The 19,322-nt window shown below is 41.3% G+C and overlaps 1 protein-coding gene across 2 annotated transcripts in view; it reads right to left on the bottom strand.

The window, feature by feature from the left end:
• Positions 1–19,322, bottom strand: part of LOC128228470 (sodium-dependent proline transporter-like) — a 65,570-nt gene that overhangs the window by 9,302 nt on the left and 36,946 nt on the right. For both annotated transcript variants that reach the window (XM_052939792.1, XM_052939793.1), the window contains exons 6-10: positions 16,538–16,676; positions 15,843–15,977; positions 13,662–13,890; positions 13,087–13,199; positions 3,293–3,424 (exon numbers count right to left, since the gene is read on the bottom strand). In XM_052939792.1, coding sequence (XP_052795752.1) covers positions 3,293–3,424; positions 13,087–13,199; positions 13,662–13,890; positions 15,843–15,977; positions 16,538–16,676 — 748 coding nt within the window. The remainder of the gene's footprint in view (positions 1–3,292; positions 3,425–13,086; positions 13,200–13,661; positions 13,891–15,842; positions 15,978–16,537; positions 16,677–19,322) is intronic.

Here is a 19,322-nt window from a genome sequence, read left to right as displayed (position 1 = left end):
TACATTAGAAAGTATGGGTTTACTGAGTGCGAAGACCTACGTGGGCCATACATTAGATATTATGAGTTTACTGAGTGCGAAGCCCTACGTAGGCCATACATAAGATAGTATGAATTTACTGAGTGCGAAGCCCTACGTGGGCCAAACATAAGATAGTATGGGTTTACTGAGTTTGAAGCCCTACGTGGGCCATACATTAGATAGTATGGGTTTACTGAAGGCGAAGCCCTACGTGGGCCATACATTAGAAAGTATGGGTTTACTGAGTGCGAAGCCCTACGTGGGCCATTCATTAGATAGTATGGGTTTACTGAGGACGAAGCCCTACGTGGGCCATACAAAAGATAGTTTGGGTTTACTGAGGACGAAGGCCTACGTGGGCCATACATTAGATAGTATGGGTTTACTGAGGGCGAAGCCCTACGTGGGCCATACATAAGATAGTATGGGTTTACTCAGTGCGAAGGCCTACGTGGGCCATACATTAGATAGTATGGGTTTACTGAGTGCGAAGCCCTACGTGGGCCATACATAAGATAGTATGGGTTTACTGAGGACGAAGCTATACGTGGGCCATACATTAGATATTATGGGTTTACTGAGGACGAAGCCCTACGTGGGCCATACATTAGATAGTATGGGTTTACTGAGTGCGAAGCCCTACGTGGGCCATACATAAGATAGTATGGGTTTACTGAGTGCGAAGCCCTACGTGGGCCATACATTATATATTAGTGGTTTACTCATTGCGAAGCCCTACGTGGGCCATAAATTAGATAGTATGGGTTTACTGAAGGCGAAGCCCTACGTGGGCCATACATTAGATAGTATGGGTTTACTGAGGACGAAGCCCTACGTGGGCCATACATAAGATATTATGGGTTTACTGAGTGCGAAGCCCTACGTGGGCCATACATTAGATAGTATGGGTTTACTGAGGACGAAGCACTACGTGGGCCATACATAAGATAGTATGGGTTTACTGAGGACGAAGCCCTACGTGGGCCATACATAAGATAGTATGGGTTTACTGAGGACGAAGCCCTACGTGGGCCATACATTAGATAGTATGGGTTTACTGAGTGCGAAGCCCTACGTGGGCCATACATAATATAGTATGGGTTTACTGAGTGCGAAGCCCTTCGTGGGCCATACATAAGATAGTATGGGTTTACTGAGTGCGAAGCCCTACGTGGGCCATACATAAGATAGTATGGGTTTACTGAGGACGAAGAACTACGTGGACCGTACATTAGATATTATGGTCTTACTGAGGGCGAAGCCCAACGTGGGCCGTATATTAGATGGTATGGGTTTACTGAGTGCGAAGCCCTACGTGGGCCATACATTAGATAGTATGGGTTTACTGAGGACGAGGCCCTACATGGGCCATACATAAGATATCATGGGTTTACTGAGGACGAGGCCCTATGTGGGCCATACATAAGATAGTATGGGTTTACTGAGGACGAGGCCCAACGTGGGCCATACATTAGATAGTATGGGTTTACTGAGGACGAGGCAATACGTGAGCCATACATAAGATATTATGGGTTTACTGCGTGCGAAGCCCTACGTGGGTCATACATTAGATAGTATGGGTTTACTGAGGACGAGGCCCTACGTGGGCCATACATTAGATAGTATGGGTTTACTGAGGACGAGGCCCTACGTGGTCCATACATAAGATAGTATGGGTTTACTGAGGACGAGGCCCTACGTGGGCCATACATTAGATATTATGGGTTTACTGAGGACGAGGCCCTACGTGGGCCATACATAAGATAGTATGGGTTTACTGAGGACGAGGCCCTACATGGACCATACATAAGATATTATGGGTTTACTGAGTGCGAAGCCCTACGTGGGCCATACATACGATAGTATGGGTTTACTCAGTGCGAAGGCCTACGTGGACCATACATAAGATATTATGGGTTTACTGAGTGCGAAGCCCTACGTGGGCCATGCATTAGATAGTATGGGTTTACTGAGGGCGAGGCCCTACGTGGGCCATACATACGATAGTATGGGTTTACTCAGTGCGAAGGCCTACGTGGACCATACATAAGATATTATGGGTTTACTGAGTGCGAAGCCCTACGTGGGCCATGCATTAGATAGTATGGGTTTACTGAGGACGAGGCCCTACGTGGGCCATACATAAGATATTATGGGTTTACTGAGTGCGAAGCCCTACGTGGGCCATGCATTAGATAGTATGGGTTTACTGAGGACGAGGCCCTACGTGGGCCATACATAAGATATTATGGGTTTACTGAGTGCGAAGCCCTACGTGGGCCATACATTAGATAGTATGGGTTTACTGAGGACGAGGCCCTACGTTGGCCATACATTAGATAGTATGGGTTTACTGAGGACGAGGCCCTACGTGGGCCATACATTAGATATTATGGGTTTACTGAGGACGAAGGCCTACGTATGCCATACATTAGATATTATGGATTTACTGAGGACGAGGCCCTACGTGGGCCATACATAAGATAGTATGGGTTTACTGAGGACGAAGCCCTACGTGGGCCATACATTAGATAGTATGGGTTTACTGAGGACGAGGCTCTACGTGGGCCATACATTAGATAGTATGGTTTACTGAGGACGAGGCCCTACGTGGGCCATACATTAGATATTATGGATTTACTGAGGACGAGGCCCTACGTGGGCCATACATAAGATAGTATGGGTTTACTGAGGACGAAGCCCTACGTGGGCCATACATTAGATAGTATGGGTTTACTGAGGACGAGGCCCTACGTGGGCCATACATTAGATATTATGGGTTTACTGAGGACGAGGCCCTACGTGGGCCATAGATTTGATAGTATGGGTTTACTGAGGACGAGGCCCTACGTGGACCATACATAAGATATTATGGGTTTACTGAGGGCGAAGCCCTACGTGGGCCATACATACGATATTATGGGTTTACTGAGGGCGAAGCCCTACGTGGGCCATACATACGATATTATGGGTTTACTGAGGGCGAAGCCCAACGCGGGCCATACATTAGATATTATGGGTTTTCTGAGGACGAGGCCCTACGTGGGCCATACATTAGATATTATAGGTTTACTGAGGACGGCGCCCTGTGTGGGCCATACCTTAGTTATAAGCAGTTTACCGAGGGCGAAGACCTATGCGGGCCATACATAAGATAGTATGACTTCACCAAGAACGACGCCTCATGTGGATCATACCTTAGTTACTAGGAGTTAACCGGTTCACGGACAAATCCTTTGTTGTCACTGGTTTACCGGTTCACGAAACCTACCTTTGTTGTCATCGGAATGCCGAGAAGGAAGCCTATTATACAGCAGACGAACGTGAACGGTGCTTTGTGGGTTCGCAGAAAGCGCGGCCAGATGTCCGTCACCCCGGATATCACCGTCTCCATCATCACCATCTGGAATTTGAGGAAAACTGATGTTTGAATGTGTACACTTTGAGGGCCAATTCTAACAGTATGATGCAACTGAATGCATAATTAAGCAATACATATATTGAAGCTGTATATATTTTAAATGCTCAATCATGTATAGTTAAAGAGTGACAAAACAGCGTGAAAATTATCCCTGTTCAATATGGAAAACTTCTTCATACAAAACAGACACTTTCATGGCTGTAATTCATAAGAAGACTTAATACATTTGAAGATATACAACGCATGTCTTTTTTCATGGAAGCCTTGAAGCAAAGAAGAATCATTGCTAACCCCTTGTTTCACTCCTAAATTACGTGTATTCCAGGAAAAAACCCGCCTTTGAATCCATTTTCAAAGTAGTTCATGAACTGCAGTATGGAACGTGAAAAGCTGAAGAAAACGGTAAGAGTATCTTAACAATACCTGGGGAACTCTCGCAAACCATCGTTCAAGAACACAACAGATTGGAACAATTCGTATGAGAAGTATCCTTATCTATCAAAGGTCTTAGATAATGACACAGTTATATAAACCCAAACTGTACACATCATTCCGTCCCGTCAGACAAGCGGTCATATAATCATGTGTGATACGACCTGAACCGACTGACCTATCAGTAAGGGAAAGTTCACAGGTGACCAGCATTTACACTGAACGTGATCTTAATGATAAGATCATCGGGAAAACAACATAGTGAAATTTAAACCTTTTCCTGATATAAGTTAAGTGGCACAGATACAAAATGTTGGTAAGTAAATAAAAACACACAAAAGGCTTAATGAATGCAAGAAAAAGCATAACCAGCACACACCAACAGATTAAGACCTTCCCGTAACAGTGTTCAATGCAGATAGATGTGTGTCACTATGTTCGTTTCTGGTGCACGTATCAACAAAAATCGTTTAAGGCTTAAGATCGTAAATTTCCAGACATTACCTCGATTTTGGCGTTAACTGCGTTTCTTTCTTTTTGTATTTTCAGTTAGTCGTAAGAAAATATCGCATAAATTCTGTCCGTTACTTGACGGGTCGCGTACCTCAGCACTCTTAGTAGCGTTGGGTTTACGATTAAAATATGTTATTGGGAGGGCGCCCAGGTTCTTTACAAACACTGTTTGTATTTTTGTGTTGGCCCTTGACAATCGAGGATTCTGTTCATTAACATAACGGAGATCGATTTAGACAAATGCACCATTTTTTTCATAGAGTGTAGTTCAGTCTATTTCTCCATCAAGGTTTACTTGTAGAACAAGTTTCTGTAGAGAAAGGTAGCATTTACTTGGGGTGCATTTTTTCATGGGCCAATGACAATCGAAGGATTGCACCAACAAACACCAAATACGTTTGAGTCCAATTTTGACGATCTGCCTGCGCCCAAGGTACGCCCGCTCTATTTTCTGTAGATCGCCAAAATAGAACTGTAACAAAAACATGTTGGATGTGTTCTACAGACTTGCCTATATTAAATTATTTAAGGGAGAAATATTTGAGACTTGACTTTTTATGTATTTTCCTCTAAAAGTTGATGTGAATTATTGTATTTTGTGTTAGAAATTCACCTAGTATACAGGTAGAATCTGCAGATTACGGACACAGTATAAAGTGTACTGAGCAACAAATAAACATTGACATACGATAAAAATATTTGTAACGAAGATACTTGCTCAGAATGATCTTTTGTTTCAACTTACAATTTTTAAAAAATACATTGCATGAAAAAGAAATTAACCAAAATGTACAAAATGACAGTGTACAATTACACTGCTATTCAAGTTGTTATCATTAATTTTGATGAAATAAGTCTTAAAACAGATGTAGAAACTATTAACTGTATTCAAACACTCTAGAAGAACGTTATTCAATCAATTAAATAGTTTTTTCGCTATTCGGGAATGTAAAAACTTCATTTTTGAGTTGATAAGACATTTGAGATTAAGTTAGAAGAACAGGTATCATACACTAAATGACTTGAATCACTTTGAATCTGTTACTTTCTAGAAAAAGTCATTATCAATATCCTTCAAAACATGGCTCTTTAATGCCCCCATTTAACCCTAGTTAGCCAATGAAATGGATCATGACACGAACATTGACATGCCATTTTTGCACAGATCATTAAAATATATTTTACTGGATAAGTCACTGCAGTAGAATCATTAAGAAAAAAATCGACTGGTTATTAATAGCTTTGGAATCTCGGTTCAGTCTCATTCATGTACTACAGAAGAAGATGCAAAAAACTAAACATGGGCATTATATTAAGGGAAAAGCTTTGCAAATATCTCAGTTTGCTTTGCCAGTCACTAAATTTACATGAATACATGGTAGCAAATAGAATTGTTAATATTGCTTAGATATTGATTTTCTTATATTTTTAACCTGGTCATCTCAGACAATGGTGATATTTCCCTAGATAAGAACTTCTGTTGTGCAATTTCTTGTGTTTGGACTAAGCACATGGACACTAAAGGTCATTTTGCACATATGTGCAGAAAGGTCGTCCTTATGCAAGCAAGTCACGTCTGATTCAGTTTCGTTATAATCACGATCTGAAAATGTGGCATGCTGAATCATGTGAGGCAAGGATATAAAGACCAGCGGAATCATTCGAGTCTTCACTCACATCTTAGCAGAGCAATAAACGAAGCACCACCAAGGCAGAGCCATGAATGCAACACTCCTTCTTTTACTTTTCGTGGGGGCAGCCTTTGCCCAGAGAACAACAGTCGAGACGCTGGTCGCCGATGGACGTTTTACCACTTTGGTGTCGCTAGTCACCAAAGCTGGGCTGGTTGGCACACTAAACAATGGAACCTTCACCATCTTCGCGCCAACTGATGCTGCGTTTGCTGCTCTGCCTGCTGACGTCACCGCCGCCGTAACCAGCGACAACGCCCTGCTCACAAAAGTTCTTCTCTACCACGTGCTCGCCGGAAGTGTCCCAAGCTCGGCTGCTAGCGACGAACTATTGGTGGACACCGTGAATGGTGCCCAGGCCAGATTCAACATATACACTCATAACAAAAAGATCACCATCCAGGGCTGCGTTGTCTCCCAGCCTGATGTAATGTGCACCAACGGTATCATCCACGTCATTGACAGTGTCATGATGGCACCAACAGGAAGTCTGGTCGACTATGTTATCAACAACCCGCAGTTGTCCACCCTCCTTGGCCTAGTGCAGCAGGCCGGGCTTGTGGACGCCCTCAAAGCCGACGGACTAACCCTGTTCGCCCCTAACAACGCCGCTTTTGCTCGTCTCACACAAGCCCAGCTGGACCAGTTTACAAAGGACCCAGCCGTTCTCGCCGCCATCTTGAAATACCACGTGGTCGCTAGTACTGAGTACTCCGCCGGACTTTACCAGAGGGAGCAACTCGCTACTCTGAACACCGCCGACTCCCTGGTCGTGCACATGGTACACCACCATGCTGATGTCAAGATTGACAACGGACTCGTGACGTCAGCGAACAATGGTGTCACAAATGGCGTCGTCCATATCGTCGATCACGTGCTTGTTCCCCACGCTGATCCCATCGTCGGCTAACTGTTTGATTTGTTTTCGTTTAGTTTCCGTCGTTGATCGTTGTGTTTCTACGTATTGTTTTGTTCATACTTGAATTCTATATTTATGTATGTTATGAATATAAATTTTCAAATGAAGAAAGAAGTTTTTTTATCAATGGTGGCAAGTAAACTCGTAGTTTAATTTTCTTTTATTCTCGGTACGATTTTTACTGTCATGCGTCTTCATTTAATATGAAGGTTGCCTTTTCATTCAAGGCAATGTGCAAAACATATGGTCTGCTGCTGGTGGGATTAAAATGTAAAACTTTTTTATTGATACCCCGCCGTATTCACTACACTTTTTGAATTGTCAGCGGCCACTGAACACAATCCAGGCAAGCGTGTGTTGATATCATTCGCAAGTTATTTGGTTGACCGGGCTGATATACATAGAGCACTTGAATTGTTTATGTAGTTGAACTCTAAATTCTACAACAAATACTATGCTTTCAACACAAGCACTGCCTGATGCAATGCATGTTTCTGCAGCATTTTTTTGTAAATCCACAGCCTTGAGAAAGAACACACTATATGTACAGTCGAACCCCGTTGGGTCGAACTCGCTTGGCTCGAATTACTCGTTGGCTCAAACTGGATGTAAAGGACTGATTTCTTTATACTGAAGTTAAAAAATCCCGTTTGGTTCGAGTTTATCGAGGCTGGAGGTATTTTCGCTGGTTCTTGGGAGTTCGAGCCAACGGGGTTCGACTCTATTTCGGAACGTTATCGCAAGTGGGTTTCATAACCAAGTAAAGATTTACATAACAACGTATATCTCAATTATACCAAAGATAAACATTTCATTATTTGGTCTAACGCTCATGAACAACAGCTGACCTTCTTTATCACATGGCAACATTTTGACTGTGTAGAACAAACACGTGATCATTTAGCAGTGTGACCAGTAGGCACAGCTTAGTGACCAGTAAGCACAGCTTAGTGACCAGTAGGCACAGCTTAGTGACCAGTAGGCACAGCTTAGTGACCAGTAGGCACAGCTTAGTGACCAGTAGGCACAGCTTAGTGATCAGCAGGCACAGCTTAGTGACAGTAAGCACAGCTTAGTGATCAGTCGGCACAGCTTAGTGGCCGGTAGGCACAGCTTACATATTGAACTGTGATAAAATATTCTAGATTACCTATAGGAACGAGTAGACTCAAAACCAAAGACATATATGATACACGAACAGGGGCGGGTCCAGGCATTGACGTTAGAGGGGCGTAACTTTGGAGCGCAACCTTTTGCCATGCGCCCCTCACTCAGAACCGAAAGTATATGACATACTGTTCGCATGGGGATTTGGGGTTACTCCATCAAGGAAAAAAAATGTAGTCGGAAATGATGCATTATGAGCGTATTGTTTTCTCCGATAATAAAATAAAAGTAAACTCGGGCGATTTTAGAGGGGGCGCGCACCGGGTGCGCCCCACTAAATCCGCTATTGACGAATATCATACTGTCCAAGAGATTGCCTTGGACAACACCAAAACTTCATTAAACATGCATTTAATCATCTTAACAATACAAATGATTCTTTAACACGAACAATATCCCGTCAGTAGGGTTTTAACACGAACAATATCCCGTCAGTAGGGTTTTAACACGAACTATATCCTGGCAGAAGGGATTTAACACGAACAATATCCAGTCAGAAGGGATTTAACACGAACAATAACCAGTCAGTAGGGATTTAACACCAACGATATTCTGTCAGTAGGGATTTAACACCAACGATATCCCGTCAGTCGGGATGTAACACAAACAATATCCTGTCAGTCGGGATTTAACACAAACAATATCCCGTCCGTCTGGATTTAACACAAACAATATTAGGTCAGTCGGGATGTAGCACGAACAATTTCTCGTCAGTCGGGATGTAACACAAACAATATTCCGTCAGTCGGGATGTAACACAAACAATATTCCGTCAGTCGGAATGTAACACAAACAATATTCCGACAGTAAGGAAAATCCTGACAGTTTAACTGTAAATACCTGTATCACAACCGTACATGTACGTATATGTTTTTGATTACTATACAACTTATTGTTAAGGTTATTTCAGATTTCTTGCAGAAAAAAAACGGAATAATTAACTGATACATTCACGGTATTGTCTTTAGCAGTCAGTGTTCATAATCATTAATTATGTTATAACAGAACAATTTTATATAACTATGTTGTATAATTAAATCGTATTGCTGGTTTTTAATGTTTCTGCCTATAAGAAAAAGCTCGGGGGATTGACCTCGGCAGGTCATCTCGGGACAAGCTATTACATATCAGCCTAGACAAGGTCGAAATAATAGAACACGAGTAATGATGTATATATTTGAACATTTGCAGAGTAGCAGAATGTGCTTATGTAAGAATTCAGTGTATAATGAACACATTTGGCCTCATGGACTGCGGAAAGGGCGTGCTGAAACATGTGAGTACATGGTATAAAACCCAGGAAGAATATTCGATTCTTCACTCACTTTCCCACAGAGCAACACCGGAACACATACAGAAGACACAAAGATGAACGTAGCAGTCGTTGTTTTCCTATTCGTGGGGGCAGCCTTTGCCCAGAGAACAACAGTCGAGACGCTGGTCGCCGATGGACGTTTTACCACTTTGGTGTCGCTAGTCACCAAAGCTGGGCTGGTTGGCACACTAAACAATGGAACCTTCACCATCTTCGCGCCAACTGATGCTGCGTTTGCTGCTCTGCCTGCTGACGTCACCGCCGCCGTAACCAGCGACAACGCCCTGCTCACAAAAGTTCTTCTCTACCACGTGCTCGCCGGAAGTGTCCCAAGCTCGGCTGCTAGCGACGAACTATTGGTGGACACCGTGAATGGTGCCCAGGCCAGATTCAACATATACACTCATAACAAAAAGATCACCATCCAGGGCTGCGTTGTCTCCCAGCCTGATGTAATGTGCACCAACGGCATCATCCACGTCATTGACAGTGTCATGATGGCACCAACAGGAAGTCTGGTCGACTATGTTATCAACAACCCGGAGTTGTCCACCCTCCTTGGCCTAGTGCAGCAGGCCGGGCTTGTGGACGCCCTCAAAACCGACGGACTAACCCTGTTCGCCCCTAACAACGCCGCTTTTGCTCGTCTATCACAAGCCCAGCTGGACCAGTTTACAAAGGACCCAGCCGTTCTCGCCGCCATCTTGAAGTACCACGTGGTCGCTAGTACTGAGTACTCCGCTGGACTTTACCAGAGGGAGCAACTCGCTACTCTGAACACCGCCGACTCCCTGGTCGTGCACATGGTACACCACCAAGCTGATGTCAAGATTGACAACGGACTCGTGACGTCAGCGAACAATGGTGTCACAAATGGCGTCGTCCATATCGTCGATCACGTGCTTGTTCCCCACGCTGATCCCGTCGTCGGCTAACTGTTTGATTTGTTTTCGTTTAGTTTTCGTCGTTGAAAGTTGTTGGGTTTCATTTTATTGTTTTGTTCATACTTGAATTCTATATTTCTGGATTATTATGACTATAAATTTTATAAATGAAGAAATAAGTATTTTATCCATTGTGGGCAGGACTCGTAGATTATAAAGGTTGTATTCTGGGAACACTTTACTTATTTGAGTCTTTATTTAATATGAAGGTAGCCATTTCTTTGAAGGTTATGTGCTAGACAGACATCGTTGCAAAAAGCGTTAACAAATTCAATTTTTATCTCAATTATTGAAAGGGCAAGTTATAGAATGCGGTAATTCTTACAATTTAGCTTAGTCGTTGAATCGAGACAAACACCAAGCCCTATTTTACAGGTGTTATGTAACCCAGGTTGTATTTTGAGTTGCTACGGATTGGTTTTCGTATCATCTATTTTGACAGCGGCGTAACGATTAACGTAGTTCATCTGATTGACTACGTGGTTGTCCCGAACGCTGACCCAATCGTTGACTAATTTAACTTATATCCACTTCCTAGTCATTTGAATTGTAGTACTTCCCGGAATGTTTTGTTCAATTTCAAATTTTATAAAGCGCTGTAACGCCGCATAACAGCATCGCCGCATAAACGTGTTTTTTTTTTCGTTTATGCGGTGATTTTCAACGCATAAAAAGGATTTTTTATGTGGCAAAAAGGCACACTTTCGCCGCATAAAAAGCAATTAAAACACATACTATTACAATAGTGGTTGATAAAGTTTCATCAAGATCGGTCCTAATTTTTTGTGTCCACTTAACCAAGCTTTGAACTAGACTTTTAGAGACGTAAATTCTGACAAAGATTTAGTAAGATCGGTTTAAATGTGAACCAAACCAATTGATCTTTCTGCGAAAACGTTTGAAATGACGTTTAAACCGACTAAAGGCTGGAATAAATGTTACGACAAAGCACAACACCGTCATTTGGGACAATAAGATAACTGAATCGTCGTATGACGTAACATATATTCTCGCCTTATTGTCAGACTGACGGGCATATACCCTTGACAATGCGCACTTTCAACATGTACATGAAGTTAGCAGCCTAGCGGCCTAGCGGCTTGAAGTTAGCGGCCTAGCGGCCTGGCGGCCTAGCGGCATGAAGTTGGCGGCCTAGCGGCCAAAAATTGAATCCTATTTCAAAGCATGTATACATGCATTTTCTCCTAAAACAATGACATATTAACTGTTTTTATGCACAAATTAACACATTGAAGCTATTATCATCATTTTTTTTTCAAAAACGTCGATAAAGCAGTCAGCTATTTCAAAGCATTAAACATGCCTGTTCTTCTAAAACAATGATACTGTTTTTTATGCACAAATTATCACTCTTAAGCAACTATCTTCTTTTTTTTCAAAATAGTCGATCAAGCGGTTCAGCGGCCTAGCGGCCTTGCGGCCCAGCGGCGTGAAGTTATCGGCCTGGCGGCCTAGCGGCCTAAAATTGGTTTCTATTATAAACCATTTATACATGCCTTTTCTTCTTAAAAAAATGACCATCCTTTAGCGAATGTCTGCATTTCGCCCAAAACTCGACCAAGCTGCCTAAAAAATCCATTTAAGCGAATATCAGCATTTTCATTTTTTGTATTTAGCAAAATTGTTAAACCATAGATTTATCATTGTTTTGGAAGAAAACGTATGTATACATTCTTTGAAATAGGAAACCATTTTAGGCCGCTGAGGTGCTCGATCGACTTTTTTGAAAAAAATGTTTATAATTGCTTAAGAGTGATAATTTGGGCATAACAACAGAAAATATATAAAAAAAAATAGAAGGAGAGGCATGTTCACATGCTTTGAAAAGCTGACTGCTTGTTCGACTTTTTGAAAAAAAGTTGATAATCGCCTCAGAGTGATAGTGTGTGCTTAAAAAATCAGTTAATATTTCTTTGTTTTATTAGAAAATGCATGTATACATGCTTTGAAATAGGATAGCATTTTAGGCAGCCAGGCCGCTAGGCTGCTAACTTCACGCCGCTAGGCCGCTAGGCCGCTAGGCCGCTTACTTCACGCAGCTGGGCCACTAGGCCGTTAACTTCACGTACATACTTTCAACATCATTTCAAACTGATAATAGGGTCATCATGGACTTCTTTCTTTCATTGATTGTGTTTTTATGCACTTGTCATTTGAACACTCCAAGGGTTTATTTTCAACTTCCATTTTGGCTCAACTTGTCTGCCAACTTTCCCCATATTTTCTTTAAAATGACAGTAATATGCAACGTCCTAATTTTAATCATCACCATAATCAACAACATCATCACAACCACCATTATCATCCCCACAACCATCATCATCATCATCATCATCATCATCATCATGATCATCATCAACGTCATCACCATCGTTTTTGTTGAAATATTGTTTAGCTTTATAATAAATGGTTAAGTTAATCCTCTTTATGTGGCAAAAAGGCACAGTTGCGCCCCATATAATCAATTTCTGCTTTATGCGTTGAGCGTCGCCGCATAAACGTTTATGCGTTGAATATCACCGCATAAACGAAAAAAAAACACGTTTATGCGGCGATGCTGTTATGCGGGGTTACACAGCGCTCTGTTATGAAAAGTAAGATGCGAACGAAACGTTTTTGTTTGAAGTAAAACGAAACTGTACCTGTGAGTCTAAACCAAGTGTAATCAGCATGAAGAAAAACAGGAAGGACCACAGCGCCGACACCGGAAGTTTTGCAAGGCCTTCTGGGTATGCCACAAACGCAAGTCCAGGACCTGATTGGAGAAATAACATTTGTGTTTGTTTTCCTTATGCGATATAATAAGTATGAACGAATATCGACCTCACTACATTTCTAGATATTTTTATAATTTCTCAACACAGTCGTTCACTGTTGGAAATGGTCCGATCAAAATATCCTCCTAAATAAGCAAGAGTTTACTAAATACAAGTTGTACGTGTACATGTACGTCTGGACTACTTTTTTAGGAGTACCTCATCCAGGTATATGTAAAGGTTGTGTGTACTCAGCGTCACATAGATATGCACTTTTTTATGGGAACTAATTCAGGTCGGGACAGTTAATGGACATTTTATGCGAGTGATAGTGATCCACGCTTAAGGTGTGATTTCACAGACAAATTTTATTTAAATTATTATTATTATAAAATGTTCTTGTTAAAATATCCCATCTAAAGATACAAAATACAATGAGAATATTTAATACAGTAACTAACCACTGTCAGCTACGTCTTCAACCGCTTGGTTTGTCTGATGCGCCATGTATCCGAGCAGTGAGAAGATAGCAAAGCCTGCGAACACCGACGTCCCGCAGTTGATGAAGGCGACGATCACCGAGTCTCGCCAACAGTTGTTCTTAAAGCGGTTGAAACTTGACATACACAGCAACCCGCCAAACCCAGGGCCCAAAGAGTAGAAGATCTGGGTCGCAGCGTCAGACCACACCTGTAGGCACGGATAAGGTTTAATAACAATTTGTTAGTCGGCGCCCATGTTTCCAAATTCATTATAAAAACCGTTTGTTATAACGACGGACACCAGAAAAATAGTAGCTGAAACGTCGATCCATTAGTACAGATGCATGTGTTGCAGAAACCCCGTAGGGAGTCAGCTCCTAGTTAACATAGATTGTGTAAGAATTGTATACAGCATCACCTCTGATGAGATTTAGAAGTTAAGTGTTACTTTAATAATTTATTTCCGAGATGCAATGCTTTCAATAGTTTCCACGTTGCATGATATAATATGAAGTTAAGTATAATTTATAAAATTTTACACTTTAATTGATTATGAATACTTAAATCATAATAGCTCAGCTTATCATTTTGAAAATTTTGATTTTTAATACCAACTCAATCATAACAACTCGGCCATCTCCGAGATAGATACAGGCCGAGGTGGTGTTCCGATTGATATCAACTTCCGCTCAAAATAGATGAAGGTCCCCTGGCGACAGCAAAAATGCCCGAGTTTTGAAAAATTAACATTGAGCTTAATGGTTTATTTAAAAAAAAATCCATTCGAAAGAATGAGCTCCATTCACATAACATGCCAGTATTAATAAAAGGTGAATTTCATGCTATTGAAATCTGTGTATTAGACCATTGACTCTAATTATTCCGAAGAAACGTATGTATATTTTTGGTATAATTTAGTTTTAACCGGAGGAAAAGCTTGGACCCCCCCCCCCCCCCGACTATCTTTAATTCCGGGCTTAAACTATTGTAACAATATTATTAACCATAATGTCATTCGAGCATATGTACACCCAATATTATAAAAAAGATAGTATCATTGAAATAATTACAATTTTTGGTTATCTGCATGCACGTTTTTCTTCTAATTTCATTGCGCCGACTTGATTCTATGCATCAACTTTTTTCTTGTAGTTACTTGAGGACAAAATAAACAAATTAGCCTTAGCTCATTTTATGATAAGTTCGGTGATTTCTGTATATAAGACAACAGTGTTATAGCATGCTCACAATAGGGACATGCTCAATGTCAGACAACAGTGCTATAGCATGCTAACAATATGGGCATCCTCAATATCAGACAACAGTACTATAGCATGCTAATAATAGGGGCATCCTCAATATCAGACAACAGTGTTGTTATAGCATGCTAACAATAGGGTCATCATCAATGTCAGACAACAGTGCGATAGCATGCTAACAATAGGGACATCCTCATTATCAGACAACAGTGTTATAGCATGCTAACAATAGGGACATCCTCAATATCAGACAACAGTGTTATAGCATGCTTACAATAGGGACATCCTCAATATCAGACAACAGTGTTATAGCATGCTTACAATAGGGACATCCTCAATATCAGACAACACTGTTATAGCATGCTAATAATAGGGACATCCTCATTATCAGACAACAGTGTTGTTATAGCATGCTAACAATAGGGACATCCTCAATATCAGACAACAGTGTTATAGCATGCTTACAATAGGGACATCTTCAATATCAGACAACAGTGTTATAGCATGCTAACAATAGGGACATCCTCATTATCAGAAAACAGTGTCATAGCATGCTAACAATAGGGACATTCTTTAGGTTTATCATTGGAAAATAGTTTACATTGTTACCCTACCAAAATATTTAATATGTTTACCTGCGAGACTATGTTGAAGCGTTCAAAATGCATATGTTCACGTTATTTCTTTGTATAAACGTTCACATGTATTTGTTTGCCATTGTTAAAAACACACGTGATTAGAAACGTAATAAAGTGCATTGCATAAATGTATTGTGCAGATATATTAACGACAAAAGTAGTACCCATTCCAATACCCTTTGTACAAGCTGACCTTGATACTGAACAGTTAATCATAAGAAATACAACACGTTCCGACTATATCGTATAGTTTACGTACTGACCTTGATATTGAGCAGTTTATCCCATGTAGGGATGATGTAGAACTCGATTCCCTGCTTGAAACCGGGCAGGGTAAGACCACGGACCAGCAGGACAGTGATAACGAGGTACGGAAATGTTGCCGTGAAGTACACAACCTGTAACGTAAAGTTAGCAACAGCTGTATACTAGGTCTGAACAGACAGCTAAAGGTTACAAGTGCGAAATTTTATTTGAATAATATGAAAGACATTTTGCCTGGCATAGTGTGTTAAAATAAGATGCATTTGAACACAGGTATGAATTATCTACAAATGTTGTCGATTCAGCGGCCATGGGGAATATCGGAATATGTGAGTGATTCAACGTGACATTTATATTTTAAAACAAAGGCGTAATAAATACATTTTTATTTTATATTCCTTGAGTTTCATACACATTCGTACGTAATAAAAAAGGGCAATCATTTAGAAAGAAACATTCCGCGTCATCCTCTTTTTTAACAATTTGTAAGTAACTTTCATGTGGTCGGTGAAAATCGGACCCGAGGACGCGTGTGATATGGTATGGTAACAAAGTTTGCCGAGTGAAAGGCGACGCATCGTGTCCGAAGGTGAAATTACTAGATTTCCGATTGGCACGTTGCTAAACCTGACTCATCGTTTGTATATATTGTATCCTGCACTGACAATATGGCAGAAAACACACGTCGGCTCACCTTTCCAGACGATTTGATGCCCTTCATGAGACAGAAGAAGATAAGGATCCAGGCAAACAGCAGACAGATGATGTTCTTCAAGCTGATACCCCCAATATCATCAAGACCGTTAGCCTCGTGGTAACGCAGTACAAAACGACTGAAAAACATAAACAAATCATTGTAGTATATGTAAGTGTACATGCATAAAGGTTTGATACTAACACTAGTAAGTCAATACAAGAATGCCAACGAACGGTTAAGATTCCGTCCGTTACCATCATGTCATAGAAAACTGTACATTTATCGGTATTCACTAGTATCCGTGAATAAGATTGATTTGGTCCCTTACACTAGTGTCAACGAACAATGTGGATTTGGTCCCTCACACTAGTGTCAACGAACAATGTGGATTTGGTCCCTCACACTAGTGTCAACGAACAATGTGGATTTGGTCCCTCACACTAGTGTCAACGAACAATGTGGATTTGGTCCCTCACACTAGTGTCAACGAACAATGTGGATTTGGTCCCTTACACTAGTGTCAACGAACAATGTGGATTTGGTCCCTCACACTAGTGTCAACGAACAATGTGGATTTGGTCCCTCACACTAGTGTCAACGAACAATGTGGATTTGGTCCCTCACACTAGTGTCAACGAACAATGTGGATTTGGTCCCTCACACTAGTGTCAACGAACAATGTGGATTTGGTCCCCTCACACTAGTGTCAACGAACAATGTGGATTTGGTCCCTTACACTAGTGTCAACGAACAATGTGGATTTGGTCCCTCACACTAGTGTCAACGAACAATGTGGATTTGGTCCCTCACACTAGTGTCAACGAACAATGTGGATTTGGTCCCTCACACTAGTGTCAACGAACAATGTGGATTTGGTCCCTCACACTAGTGTCAACGAACAATGTGGATTTGGTCCTTCACACTAGTGTCAATGAACAATGTAGATTTGGTCCCTTACACTAGTGTCAACGAACAATGTGGATTTGGTCCCTCACACTAGTGTCAATGAACAATGTAGATTTGGTCCCTTACAATAGTGTCCGTTGAATAAGATTGATTTGGTCCCGTATTCTAGTGTCAACGAACAATGTGGATTTGGTCCCTCACACTAGTGTCAACGAACAATGTAGATTTGGTCCCTTACAATAGTGTCCGTTGAATAAGATTGATTTGGTCCCGTATTCTAGTGTCAATGAACGATGTGGATTTGGTCCCTCACACTAGTGTCAACGAACAATGTGGATTTGGTCCTTCACACTAGTGTCAATGAACAATGTAGATTTGGTCCCTTACAATAGTGTCCGTTGAATAAGATTGATTTGGTCCCGTATTCTAGTGTCAACGAACGATGTGGATTTGGTCCTTCACACTAGTGTCAATGAACAATGTAGATTTGGTCCCTTACACTAGTGTCAATGAACAATGTAGATTTGGTCCCTCACACTAGTGTCAATGAACAATGTAGATTTGGTCCCTTACACTAGTGTCAATGAACGATGTGGATTTGGTCCCTCACACTAGTGTCAATGAACAATGTAGATTTGGTCCCTTACACTAGTGTCAATGAACGATGTAGATTTGGTCCCTTACACTAGTGTCAATGAACAATGTAGATTTGGTCCCTCACACTAGTGTCAATGAACAATGTAGATTTGGTCCCTTACACTAGTGTCAATGAACGATGTGGATTTGGTCCCTCACACTAGTGTCAATGAACAATGTAGATTTGGTCCCTTACACTAGTGTCAACGAACAATGTAGATTTGGTCCCTTACAATAGTGTCCGTTGAATAAGATTGATTTGGTCCCGTATTCTAGTGTCAACGAACGATGCGGATTTGGTCCCTCACACTAGTGTCAACGAACAATGTAGATTTGGTCCCTTACAATAGTGTCCGTTGAATAAGATTGATTTGGTCCCGTATTCTAGTGTCAACGAACAATGTGGATTTGGTCCCTCACACTAGTGTCAACGAACAATGTAGATTTGGTCCCTTACAATAGTGTCCGTTGAATAAGATTGATTTGGTCCCGTATTCTAGTGTCAATGAACGATGTGGATTTGGTCCCTCACACTAGTGTCAACGAACAATGTGGATTTGGTCCTTCACACTAGTGTCAATGAACAATGTAGATTTGGTCCCTCACACTAGTGTCAACGAACAATGTGGATTTGGTCCCTCACACTAGTGTCAATGAACAATGTAGATTTGGTCCCTTACAATAGTGTCCGTTGAATAAGATTGATTTGGTCCCGTATTCTAGTGTCAACGAACGATGTGGATTTGGTCCTTCACACTAGTGTCAATGAACAATGTGGATTTGGTCCCTCACACTAGTGTCAATGAACAATGTAGATTTGGTCCCTTACAATAGTGTCCGTTGAATAAGATTGATTTGGTCCCGTATTCTAGTGTCAATGAACAAGGTGGATTTGGTCCCTTACACTAGTGTCAACGAACAATGTAGATTTGGTCCCTTACAATAGTGTCCGTTGAATAAGGTGGATTTGGTCCCTCACACTAGTGTCAACGAACAAGGTGGATTTGGTCCCTCACACTAGTGTCAACGAACAATGTGGATTTGGTCCTTCACACTAGTGTCAATGAACAATGTAGATTTGGTCCCTTACAATAGTGTCCGTTGAATAAGATTGATTTGGTCCCGTATTCTAGTGTCAATGAACGATGTGGATTTGGTCCCTCACACTAGTGTCAACGAACAATGTGGATTTGGTCCCTCACACTAGTGTCAACGAACAATGTAGATTTGGTCCCTTACA

The sequence above is a fragment of the Mya arenaria genome, chromosome 3 (genome assembly GCF_026914265.1).
Source record: "Mya arenaria isolate MELC-2E11 chromosome 3, ASM2691426v1".
Lineage (NCBI taxonomy): Eukaryota > Metazoa > Mollusca > Bivalvia > Myida > Myidae > Mya > Mya arenaria.
Note: the sequence above shows the minus strand (reverse complement) of the source record. Positions and strands in the feature narration are given on the sequence as shown.